This window comes from Macaca mulatta, chromosome X, assembly GCF_049350105.2.
Source record: "Macaca mulatta isolate MMU2019108-1 chromosome X, T2T-MMU8v2.0, whole genome shotgun sequence".
Classification (NCBI taxonomy): domain Eukaryota; kingdom Metazoa; phylum Chordata; class Mammalia; order Primates; family Cercopithecidae; genus Macaca; species Macaca mulatta.
In genome coordinates, this window is record NC_133426.1 from 38,064,497 (window position 1) to 38,077,360 (window position 12,864).

The 12,864-nt window shown below is 43.8% G+C and overlaps 1 protein-coding gene across 2 annotated transcripts in view; it reads right to left on the reverse strand.

Moving 5' to 3' along the window:
• Positions 1-362, reverse strand: part of SRPX (sushi repeat containing protein X-linked) — a 74,068-nt gene extending 73,706 nt beyond the window's left edge. For both annotated transcript variants that reach the window (XM_001083979.5, XM_001084091.5), the window contains exon 1: positions 157-362. In XM_001083979.5, coding sequence (XP_001083979.3) covers positions 157-265 — 109 coding nt within the window. In that variant the 5' untranslated portion in view covers positions 266-362. The remainder of the gene's footprint in view (positions 1-156) is intronic.
• Between the last annotated feature and the right edge of the window lie 12,502 nt (positions 363-12,864).

Genomic DNA, 12,864 nt, shown 5'->3' on the forward strand with positions numbered 1-12,864 from the left:
CTCCGCATCACCCCCACCCTCGGGCTGCGAAAGAGGAGTTCTGCGCAAACAAAGGGCGCCCCCTGCACCTCCCGCTATCCCGAGCGAAGGGTCCCAACGGCGACTCCGGGGGTCTTTGGTGCCCAGCTGAGGAGGCAGCCACGCCTCCGATCCTACCTGGGAAGCCGCGGCTAGGCGGGACGCGCAGCAGCAGCAGCAGCAGAGGCGGCAGCAGCAGCAGCAGCGCGGGCCGGTGTGCGGGGCTCTCCATGGCGAGCGGGCGCATAGCTCGCCTCGGCAGCGCAGCGCGCTTCCAGGGGCGGGAGGAGACCAAAGAGACCAAGGGACTGCGTGCTAGCGGGCGGGCGAAGGCCGGGCTGGAAAACTCCTCCTCTCGCCTCTTTTCCTCCCTCCTTCCCGCCTGGGGCCTGCCCTCCTTTCTCCGCCCCACTGGAACACTGCGCGGTTTGGGGCTCTGACCCACCCACCTCCTCCTTTTGTGCCAGCGCTTTCTGGCCAGAGAGCGCTGGAGACATGCCCCAGCAGAGCGAAATATCCTAGAGTATCTTTCTTTGGTCCAATTTGCGCGCCCCCTCACCCGGAATACACACACGGGTGGCTCAACCGCCTAGAACATCCCAGACGTCTAGAAGGATACCATCTGTGCAGAAGAAAGCTGTGTGAGTCACACGGAAACAGAAGGGGCAACCGAGGGGATTCAGAGTGGCCACACTGCGGCCGGATACTATGGCCACGTTCTCTGGTATGATCCTCACGACCATGCCCCAAGTTCGCTATTACTATGTCCACTTTCTCCAAGAAGAAACCGACGCTTAGAAACTTGCCCAGATTCACCCCCGTTACTGGCAGAGCAGGGACTGGAACTTAGGTGTGGAGTTCTGCTGACGTCAAAGTCCATACTACAGTTTTTTGGTTTGTTTGTTTCTCTTTTGCAAAGGAATAAATCGAGGACTGGACCGGGTGCGTGCCTGCTGTGCTGCGGTTTAGGATGGGGCTTGAGGTTCTCCTTCCAGGATCAGCTGATGGGAGAGCACAAGGCACAGAAAGTTCTCTGTCTCACCCACAGCCTTGGGGATCCAGCTGTAGGTTCCTGCAGCCAGATTTCCTCATTTCCTGGGTTGTTCTTAACCACCCCAAAGATACCACGACCAGACTGGAGCCTCCTCCCTGTAGCTTGGCATCGCTGGATCCTGGCATCAGGATGGGGTTTCTAGGCTGCCCGCAGGACGGATCTGGTTTCTTTGAGGCATTTGAGTAAGCCTCTCATGGTTTGTTTTGTTTGTTTGTTTGTTGTTTGGTTGTTTAGTTCTTGTTAAATCAGTAAGGCAATACGCTGCCCCTTTACTGTCTCAGAAAGATCTTAGCTAAGGCAAATTTTAGTTGGGGTTGCTGCATTAGGTTGTGCAGTTTGTGCACCCTACAAAGGCACCCAGAGGAAGGGGCAAGTGGGAGCCAAAATCCAGATGCCTTTGGGTTCAGGAGCTTTGTGTCTTGGCAGGGGCCACATCCACTGTAGAAGGGCATCTTTCTCTCTGCCACAGTAGTCTGGTCTGATAGCTAGGCTAAGAGCCCTGGGAGCACTCACCTAGAAGTTCTGAATTTGTTTATCCAGAAGGAGTGCTGTTTCCCAATTCTCACAAAAGCCCCAGATTTGAACTTCCATCTTACCCTCTCTAGCACTTGGGGGGACTTCGCTCCATCTCCCCTGGGTTTCTCCACTGCTGCTACCTCTTCAGGGAACCAACCTTTAAATAACCCCCCAGTCGCAGGAAAATGGGGGGAGGTCTGGCTCTTCTGTGGCCTCCATCAGACCAGACTCTCCAGGGAGTCATTCTCAACCTTGTTTACGTGGGTCACCTGGGGAGCTTCGTGAGAATACCATATCCAGGCTCTACCTCACACTAATGAAATCAGAATCTTTAGGGATGTGACCTGGAGTTTGACCGGATGCATATTTTTGTCTCTCCCCAATCCCCTAGGCTCTGCGGTACAAGTTTTAGTATAGGATAAAAATTCTAGACCAGGAGTTTCTCAACTTGGGCACTATTGATATTTGGGGCTAGATAATTCTTTCTTGGGGAGGGGGGCTGCCCTGCACAATGAGAGATGCATTGATGGCCTCTATGCAACATATACCAGTGGCAATCCCCCATTCCCCAGTTGTGACAACCAAGAAATGTCTCCAGACATTGCCAAATGTCCCCCAGGGGAAAAATGCCCCCAGTAGAGAACTACTTCTTTAGGACCATAAACAAGGGTTAATGTGCACCCCAAATTCCAGGTCCAGGATAGCCTGGCCAGCAGCCTTCCTTTCCTATGTCACCTCTGAAGCAATGTGTCTTAACCACAACCAGTATACATTCTATTATGGGGCTGAGAAGGAACTTCTAGCTCTCTCCTATCCACTGATTGTTTCTGGATTACAAGAAACACCACACTTACTTTTGAGTTGCTCTCTGGCCTTTGAATGTCCTCACCACAAAGAAATAAATCGGAAATGGATAAGGTGATGGTCACGCAAAATACTGACTTGAGGCCTGGTGCAGTGGCTCATGCCTGTAATCCCAGCACTTTGGGAGGCCAAGGCAGGCAGATCACTTGAGGTCAAGACTTCGAGACCAGCCTGGCCAATATAGTGAAACCCCATCTCTACTAAAAATACAAAAATTAGGTGGGAGTGGTGGCACACACCTGTAGTCCCAGCTACTCGAGAGGCTGAGGCAGGAGAATCACTTGAACCCAGGAGGCAGAGGTTGCACGACTGCACTCCAGACTGGGCGACAGAGCTAGAGTCCATCTCAAAAAAAAAAAAAAAAAAAAAAACTGAGTTGATTTTTTCTTTTTCTTTTTCTTTTTCTTTTCTTTCTTCTATTTTTTTTTTTAGACAGGGTCTTACTCTGAATTTGAATTTGTTTATCCAGAAGGAGTGCTATTTCCTGGCTGGAGTGCAGTGGCACAATCATAGCTCATTACAGCCTCAAACACCTGTGCTCAAGCAATTCTCCTGCCTCAGGTTCCTGAGTAGCTAGGACTACAGGCATATGCCACCATAGCCAGCTAATTTTTTTTTTTGTAGAGATGGGAGTCCCATAAATATGTACATTTACAATGTGTCCATTAAAAAGTAAGCAAAAATAAAAGACATGAAGAAATATCTCAATATAATGTTTATAGAGCAAAATAACATTTGTTGTTTTCACTGTGCAAGGATATCTTGAAGGATAGATCCAAGCTCAGTTGCCTCTTGTATTAATAAATCAAAATAACCCTTTCATTTTTACCTAACAAAGATAAAGGGGAGAGAACAAGGTGGTATTCTTACCTAGTGGGAATACTAAAAGGAATGCCATTGTTGTCAAAATGTAAAAGGTATATAAATCACGTGGGTTAGAGTAATAGGGAACACAATTAGATATAATATTGGGAAACCATTATTTTTCCTTGACAAGCTTGAAGTATTCGATATAAACCTTGGGAAGAACTAATATGAACATGAAAAAATAAATTAAGAGCCTGGAATGAGAAAAAAAAGTCTCTTGCTCTCTTTGCTACCCTATAGAGAAAATTCCAATGGGACTTCTATTTTTCTTATTATTTTTATTTCAGTTTTCTCTCTGCTAGAAGAGATGAGGGTAGAGGTAAGGTAGAGGAAGAGATTGTCAATTCATTCTAATCCCACAATATCTTGGAAGATAATCAGATAGTTAAATAGATTCATAATCTATCAAATAACTTATGGGTTAATGAGTTGATGAAAACAAAGAGAAGTCACTCAGGGAGTGCCACAGACCTATGACACCATTCCTATCCTGCTTGATGTTACTATTTATGAACTAGAAAAAGATATTTTTGGCAAAGGACATGAAGATAGGACGGCAAGAAACAGATTCCAAACATCTCTCTAGGCAGGCGTGCTGTATTGAAATATTAAAAGACAGCAAAGATAAAAATGATGTCCTATGTTAGATCTCAAAAACCAATCACACATGAAGAATCTAAGAATCCCTAGAAAGCCAGGTAGTCTCCCCACTCCATCAGGCTCCTCTGTGCAAAGAAGTGCATATAAGGTGTTGATTCAGCATTGCTCATAGTAACAAAAGGTTGGCGACATTTTTGTAAATGTAAATATCCATTAATGAGGAATTATTTTATTAATTATGCATACCTATGTAACGGAATACTACACGGCCATTAAAAAGAATGAACAAGATGCATATGCATCGATAGGAAAGGTACTCTCAGATCTTTTGTTTAATGAAATAACAAGCAAAATAATACACATATCTTGCTACCATTTGTGGTATGGGGAAGGCATGATACTATATCAGGGCATGGGGAAGTCAGAGTAGGAGAAATAATTTTTTATTACTATACAATCCTTTGTACTGTTTAAATGTGTAAACATGTGATGATATTTCTTATTTAAATTAAACAAATCATTGAAAGTGTTTTCTTTAAAAAAAAGAATCACACTGATACAGCGTAGGGGTTGCCAGTAGTGGCTTCACAGCTCAACCTACGACAGTGCAATCTATTTGCCTATAAGCTAAGTCTCCAAGGCGCCTCAGGTGCATGTCTTGTCATCTGAAGCATTCCTGAGTACTGGGCAAAGTACCGGAGGTGAGAAGAAGAGAACACAGACATCAAAGTCTGGCAGGAGGAGGGAGGTATCTTTCCACTCTGTGCAGTGTTGAGGAGGTTGTAGTCAACAAAACAGTCTTGTCCCCTGAGTCAGAGCAGAATGAGCCCCAGGAGGCCGGGCGCGGTGGCTCAAGCCTGTAATCCCAGCACTTTGGGAGGCCGAGACGGGCGGATCACGAGGTCAGGAGATCGAGACCATCCTGGCTAACACGGTGAAACCCCGTCTCTACTAAAAAATACAAAAAACTAGCCGGGCGAGGTGGCGGGTGCCTGTAGTCCCAGCTACTCGGGAGGCTGAGGCAGGAGAATGGCGGGAACCCGGGAGGCGGAGCTTGCAGTGAGCTGAGATCCGGCCACTGCACTCCAGCCTGGACCACAAAGCGAGACTCCGTCTCAAAAAAAAAAAAAAAAAAAAAAAAGAATGAGCCCCAGGAGAGAAGGAAGGAAAAGGATTCTCAAGAGTCACCTCCCTGCCCCCAACTTTCTTCTTTGAGCTTGTCAACTCAGAGACAGCATCAAAAGAGACCCTGGCAGCCATCTATGTACTGCAGGACAGGTATTTTCTGAGAAAGAATGAAAGCCCTGTTATGCCCCTCCCATTTTCCCATGCCTCCTCATTCTCCCAGCCCTCTCAAGCTGTTGCCAGAAGAGGGATCCCCAAGAATGGGTTCTTGGATCTTGAGCAGGAAAGAGTTAAAGGCAAGTCGCAGAGTACAGTGAGAAGAGACAGTTTATTAAAAGCTACTCAGTTACAGATTAGGGGGTCCTCAGAAATCAAGAAGAGGAATGCCTCATCTTTGTTTTAAGTTTTTCTTGTTTAGGAGTCTTATCTATGTAAAAGCTAAGCTAAGTTATGTCTACCTGTGGGTGGGCTGAAAGTATGACAAAATTTGTTACTTCGCTCATTTAAATAAAACCATCCTTGGCACTTAGGAAGCCAAGGATAAATACATCATAAATAAATACATCATAATTGGCATAAATCCATCAAAGCAAATTTATAAATACATCAAAGCATAAATAAATAAATACATCAAAATTGGCATAAGTACATTAAAGCATAACTATAATGAACTTGAAATCATGTACTGTTATGGATATTGGGACATAGAGACACTCTGTTGCTGTAGAAATGTGTCCTTGCCGATATCATTAAGCTGTTTCCTTAAATGTAAACATCTTATGACCACGGGCCATGACTGGCAAGGAATGTGCCTTGTTAGTCTCAAGATGGAGGTTAACTTAAAATGGCGTTAGTCTGGCTCTCCTGCTCTACTTCCGCTTTTCTAATAAACCCAGTTCTTTTCTTTCTGTATCCTTTCACAGTAAAGTGATGGAAGTTTAAGGGGAAATGTGGTGGCTCACTGTACCTTGGGAAATGGGTTGCCAGTAGAGTAAAAGTCAAGGAGATATTTAGGAGTGCTTCATTCTAAGGCATTTTTTCTCAAACTACCTGTGGTAAAGGACTTTTTTTTTTTTTTTTTAATGTCCAATCCGTCATTGATCCATACTTTGGTAAAATCAGTAAAGATGACTAAGTAGAAAAATAAAAGAGAAAACAAGTCAAAGACATACAAAGTTCAAGGTTCTATTATTAGATTCCACAAACCTAATATTTGTAAATAATAACAATAATTTGTAAAATTATTTCTTCTTTCTTTTTTCTTTTTTTTTTTTTTTTGAGATGGAGTCTCGCTCTATTGCCCAGGCTGGAGTGCAATGGCACAATCTCGGCTCACTGCAACCTCTGCCTCCCAGGTTCAAGTGATTCTCCTGCCTCAGCCTCCCAAGAAGCTGGGATTACAGGTGCCCACCACCACACCTGGCTATTTTTTGTATTTTTAGTAGAGACAGGGTTTCACCATGTTGGCCAGGCTGGTCTCGAACTCCTGACCTCAGATAATCCTCCCACCTCGGCCTCCCAAAGTCCTGAGATTACAAGCATGAGCCACTTTGCCCAGCAGATGTAAAATTATTTTATGAAATTGTTATCATAGTCTCTAAGGTTATACTCTCCCTTTCTGTACTTATCTAATCGTGGACCAGTACAAAACAGTTCAGAGAGTAGCACCAGTCCAGGGAATACACTGTGAGTAGCACAGTTATCGTGGATTTACTCTTTCACATAATACATCTGTACAAACTACAATATGTATCAGACTTTTCAAGAATTCAAGAATAGAAGGGCAAGATGATTTGACCTGAGTCTATTGGAATCATGTGAAACTAATGCCAGATGAGTAGGGTGCATTGGGTTGATGCTTGTGCTCATGCATATCTATTAAAAATCTAGCTCTGAGAACACATGGACACAGGGAGGAGAACATCACACACCAGGGTCTGTCGGGAGTCGGGGGCAGGCAAGGCGAGGGAGAGAATTAGGACAAATACCTAGTGCATGTGGGGCTTTAAACCTAGATGACAGGTTGATAGGTGCAGCAAACCACCATGGAACGTGCATACCTATGTAACAAACCTGCACATTCTGCACATGTATTTCAGAAATTAAAATAGAAAATAAAAAATGAAAAATCTAGCCAGGAGGGGGTTAAAGTAAGAATGTTCAAGGTCAAGATCAAAGAAGATAAAGACAGTCTAAGAATAGTGTCTGTTTACAATCCTTTGGCTTAAAGAGATTTCTTCTTTTTCTAGCGTAAATATTCAGAATGAAACAACACAAGCTCTTGGGGTTGAAAAAAATTCTACAGCACAAGAAAAAGAATATTTTTACTAAAGGTTCAAAGTAAAATAGATCTCTATTATGGAAATAAACTATAAAAATGAAAAGCAATTTTAGAGAATATCTATTTGGTGCTTTCAATAAAAGATTCATGAAAAATTCTTTTTTAAAGTAGGAATAGGTGGTCGTAAAGAGAACTGAGAAATATAAGAATGCAGAAATAAAAGTTAAAGTTAATGACTTTCTGTTTTACCTGCATGTACTTGGAAGCCATCATTCCTGCCCTTACAACGAGAAAAATCTGGACACACTGAAAATCAATATCTTTTCTCTGACCCAAAAGAGAACTGAGTTTTCACCGCAGATTGCCATCAATGTCATCTGCAAAGACAGAGAAGTCCAGAGAGTCACAGTCAAGCTCTGCTTACCTGGAGCAGAAGACATGTTGGAACCATAAACTTAAATGGCAGTTTGGAAAAATTGCTGGAGGCTGAGTGTTGACTAATACGACATTGAAAGACCTGTGAGAGCTGAAGTCATAGCTGGGACCCCCACACTGTTGTGGGCTTTACCTCCAAGAACCCTGCCATGTTTTCATGATGAAGGTCCAAGAAAGACCCTTCCTGTGCTGGCAGCCGGAGGGGAAAATTAATCTTATCATTTGAAATACGCCCAGAGACTTCTCCATAAAAAAGAACTACTTTACTAAGGGGAATTATTTTACCAGAGGCTTACCCCACCTGGGAGAAGTGCATTTCCTGTACTTCAGCCTCCTTAGCCTTCCTGTCTCACCTAAGAGGGGAAGTTTTTAAAAACTAAGAAATATCTGCGAAGGTCATAGCCCAAGGACACATGCTCATTAAAAGGCTGAGATTTCATCATAATATTATAGAACACTTTTCCTCCCCACACCCTACCACCACACCAACAGGGCCCCAGCAAATGACAGTGAATTCCAGCTGAAACAGCAGCAAGATCCAGATTCTCCCTGAGGGGGGGAGTGTTAAGGAATCCCAAAGTCAAGCAGGGAGACAGAAAAAAAAAAAAAAAAAAAAAAAACCACTAGAGGAATGTGAGGCCTCTGGCACCAACTGTGAGTAGAACAGTTATAGTGGATTTAGTCTTTCACATGATGCATATAGCAAACATCAAATACAGCACAAGTTCTAGCCTGCCATGTCCTTGCAGTTATAGGACTGAAGTTCTGTTTTCTTAATGAATACTGGTCAGGCACTACTGTCAGCAAATAGATATCACTCCCAGATCCCTTTGACCTGCAGATCCTTCCATGTTAGCAACAGAGAACCTCCCTGGCATCAAATCTCTCTCACACCTTGAATCTCTCTTTGACTTTTTCTTCTAACACCAGCTAGAGAAGACTTCACTCTAGAAGGCCTCGTGATTAAGTTAGGCCCACCCAGAAATTTCTCTACCTCAGGGTCAAGACTAGTAACCTGAATACATCCAGAAATTTTCTCTTGCAATGCAGCCTAACGTAATCATGGGAGTAGCATCAGGAAGTAATGGTCATGGGGGTCATCTCAGAATTCTGCCTGCCACAGAGAGTTCAGTAAAGTATACAAATAGGAAATGTATGAAGATTAATAGCTTTCTTATGTACCCAAAATAACTAAATAAAGGTTTAAGCTGTAAAACAAATGTATGATACACCACATGTACATATACACATATTCTAAAAATTGTAACTAAGAGCCATAGAGGAAAGACTTAATTAAATGGGAAGATATGCTATCTTCATGAATGAAGACAGTGAAGGCCATAAAGAGCTTAATCCTTCCAGGGGTAGACATTGATTTGTTTTCCCAGAACATCATTTGGGGAACTAATATGGTTTTGGAGGGGGCCTACCAGCCACAGATACCTCAAACTCTAGTAATGGGTGTGATTGCATGAATGAGGCTGCGTCAGTAGTAGAACTTTACTCCCAAGACATTGCAATTAGAGGGATTGGCACAGGTCCCAGGCAGGCCAATAAGACACTTGCTTAGGGAATTTTAAGACAGAAGCTGATTGAGAGTATGCCTCGTATTTTCCTCTTTGGTTGGCCATTGTATGAATTTGACTTAAGAAATGCTAGTTTTGATTGGAGCCCAGAATAAGAGAAGGCTTTTGTCTAGGCTGCTGTGCAAACTGCTCTACTTGGGACATATGACCCAGGAGCTCCAGTGGTGCTTAAAGTGTCAGTGACAGATAAGGATGCATTTTGAAGTCTTTGGCAAGCCCCTGTAAGTGACACAAAACTGGACCCTTAGAATTTTGGAGCTAACCACTGTCATATTCTGCAGATAACTGCTCTCTTTTTCAGAAACAACTTTGGCCTTGCTACTGAGCCTTTGTAGAGACTGGATGCTTAACCACCATGAGCCACCGACTTACCATGGAACCTGAGCTCCCCATTGTGAGCTCGAGGTTGTTCAAGTAGATAAGCCATAAAGTTGTGTGTGCAAAGAAGCACTCCATTATCAAATGGAAGAGGTGTATATGTGATCAGGCTTGATCAGGACTTGAAACCACAAGTAAGTTGCATGAACAAGTAACCCAGGCTGGCTTCAGTGGCTCACGCCTGTAATCTCAGCACTTTGGGAGGCCGAGGCGGGTGGATCATTTGAGGTCAGGAGTTCGAGACCAGCCTGGCCAATGTGGTGAGACCCCGTCTCGACTAAAAATGCAAAAATTAGCCGGGCATGGTGGTGGGCGCCTGTAATCCCAGCTACTCGGGAGGTTGTGGTAGGACAATCGCATGAACCCCAGAGGCGGATCTTGCAGTGAGCCGAGATCGCGCCACTGCACTCCAGCCTGGGCGACAGGGCAAAAAACAAACAAACAAACAAAAAGAAGCTGCCCAAATACTCATGGCCCCTACTTCTGCTATATATTTTCACTTTTCCAACCGGTATGGATGGTCTGATGGGGAGTTCCCTATGACAAATTGATTAAGGAAGAAAAACCTCAGGTTTGGTTTACTGGTGATGCTGCATGACGTGAAGACACTACATGAAAGTAGAGAGTGGTAGCATCTACAGTGCTGCTCTATAATAGCCTTGAAAGACAGGGATGAGGGGAAATTCATCCTCACAGCGGGCAGGATTTTGAGTAGTCTACCTTGATACTTGAATGGACACTCATACTGAATATGGATTTGCCTTCTCTGTCCACAAAGCTTCTTCCAAGACTACCATCCATAAACTTATCTTATCTACTATCATGATACTAGACAAAGCACTGCTTCCAAACAAGGAACGCACATCACAGCAAATGAAACATGGCAATGGTCCCATGCTCACGGACTTTACCGGTCGTACCATGCTCCCCATCATCCTGAAGCAGCTGGCTTGATAGAAACAGAGTGGCTTTTTGAAAATGCTGTTATGGCCTTTTGAAAACACCTTGCAGGGCTGGGCAATGTCTTCCAGGATGCTTTGAGTCAGAGTCCACTATATGGTCCTGTTTCTCCCATAGTCAATATTCATAGATCTGCCAGGTGCGGTGGCTCACGCCTGTAATCCCAGCATTTTGGGAGGCCGAGGCGGGCGGATCACGAGATCAGGAGATCGAGACCATCCTGGCTAACACGGCAAAACCCTGTCTCTATTAAAAATACAAAAAATTAGCCAGGTGTGGTGGCGGGCACCTGTAGTCCCAGCTACACAGGAGGCTGAGGCAGAGAATGGCATGAACCTGGGAGGCGGAGCTTGCAGTGAGCCGAGATCATGCCACTGCACTCCAACCTGGGCAACAGAGCAAGACTTCATCTCAAAAATATATATATATATATTTTCATAGATCTAAAAAGCCAGGGGTGAAAATAGGAGTAGCAGCACTCACTATTACCTCTACTAATCCATTAGCAAAATGTTGCTTCCCATCCCTATGTTGTAGGCTCTACTAGTCTAGAGATCATAGTGAAACTAGGCCGCATAAAACTTAGAAACTAGGCCTCATAAAAAAAGAACTTAAAAAAATTAACACCAGGTGGCTCTGGATAGGGTCCCACCCTGCCTCGATAGGGTCCCACCCTGATAGGGTCCCACCCTGCCAATTCCGGGAAACAACCTCATGGGGTCCCACCCTGCCAATTCCGGGGGTCCCACCCTGCCTCGAAGTTCCCGGAATCAACAACTCCAGGAAAAAAACCTCATAAGGTCCTGCTCTAACCAATTAGAACAAGACACCTTGCTCAGGCCATAGACAGACCCAATTACCACGCGCCTAAAGCTTTGTTTGAATTTCGCGCCCTAAGCTGTGTTTGAACTTGTGTTTGCCTATGTAAACAGCCTGTAACAAGCAGTCGGGGTCCCAGGGCCAACTTAGAGCTTGGGACCCTAGCGCGCTAGTAATAAATAACTCTCTGCTGTGAATCTCGTGTCGGTGATCCTTCGCGGCGACCCCTGCCCAGGAGGGAATCGACAGTTCGGTTCCAACATTAGTTCTAAGGGAGGAACACTTTCAAAAGGGGACCCAACATTAATTCCACTGAAATGGAAGATGAGACTGCTGCCTGTCCACTCTGGATACCTTATGCCATTGAATTAACGGCAGAAAATGAGGTTATTTTCTGGCTAGGGTGTTCAGTTCTAACAGGGAAAAATTGTGTGACCAGTAGCAACACAATTGCTACTAGTGACACAATAGGAGTAACAAGCATATATGGAATGCAGGAAATCTTTAAGAGTGCTTCTTAATATTTCCATGTCCTAGATTAAAGTCAACAAAAAACTGTAACAATTCAATTCACGGAGGACTGCTAATACCCCAGAGCTTTCAGGAATGAAGTTTTTTGCTCCACCAAGCAAAGAACTATGACCAGCTGAGGTGCTTGCTGAGGGCAAAAAGAATAGCAATAGATAGAATATGGGGAAAAGGTAGTGACTGATATTAACTATGACCATATGACCATTGCAGAAACAAGGACTATACGAGTTGTAAGTATTTCTTCCTTATTTTAATATAAATATGTTTTTATATATTAACCAGATATTTTTATTTTTTTCCCTTTCATGGCCCCTTATCATCTAACACAAGTTGTCTTAATAATAGTTTACTTTATATCTTAGCACTTAAGTTACAAGCTATGAAAATATATATGTGAAGCAGCCTGGAAAATAATAAACATCACCCAAGGACAAAAAAGGAAACTTGGGGGAAAGGGTTAGCATTTTTTTTTTCAGTTGTATGAGAGATAGTTGTATCACACTAGGCAGAGGCATGCCTTTGTTATTATCATTATTCAGAGATTAAGTATACTTTAAGGAGATATATATGGATGCCAAGTTGTCTAGGGGTGGATCTTAATGGCTTTGTAATGTTATCAACTTGCCTAGGCTGAGCTACATTTCCCAGAATTCACTCTCTTGTTTGTTTCCAGTTAGGGTTGGCCACATGGGAGATTCTTGGGAGATTTGAAGGCTAGAAGAGAAACAGTGGCCATTATTTCAGCTCACACATGTTGTTGTCAGTCTGCTGACTCACTTCGTTGGTTTGAGGCAACAGCTGGGCCTGCAACTGCTCTACTTTTGCCCTGA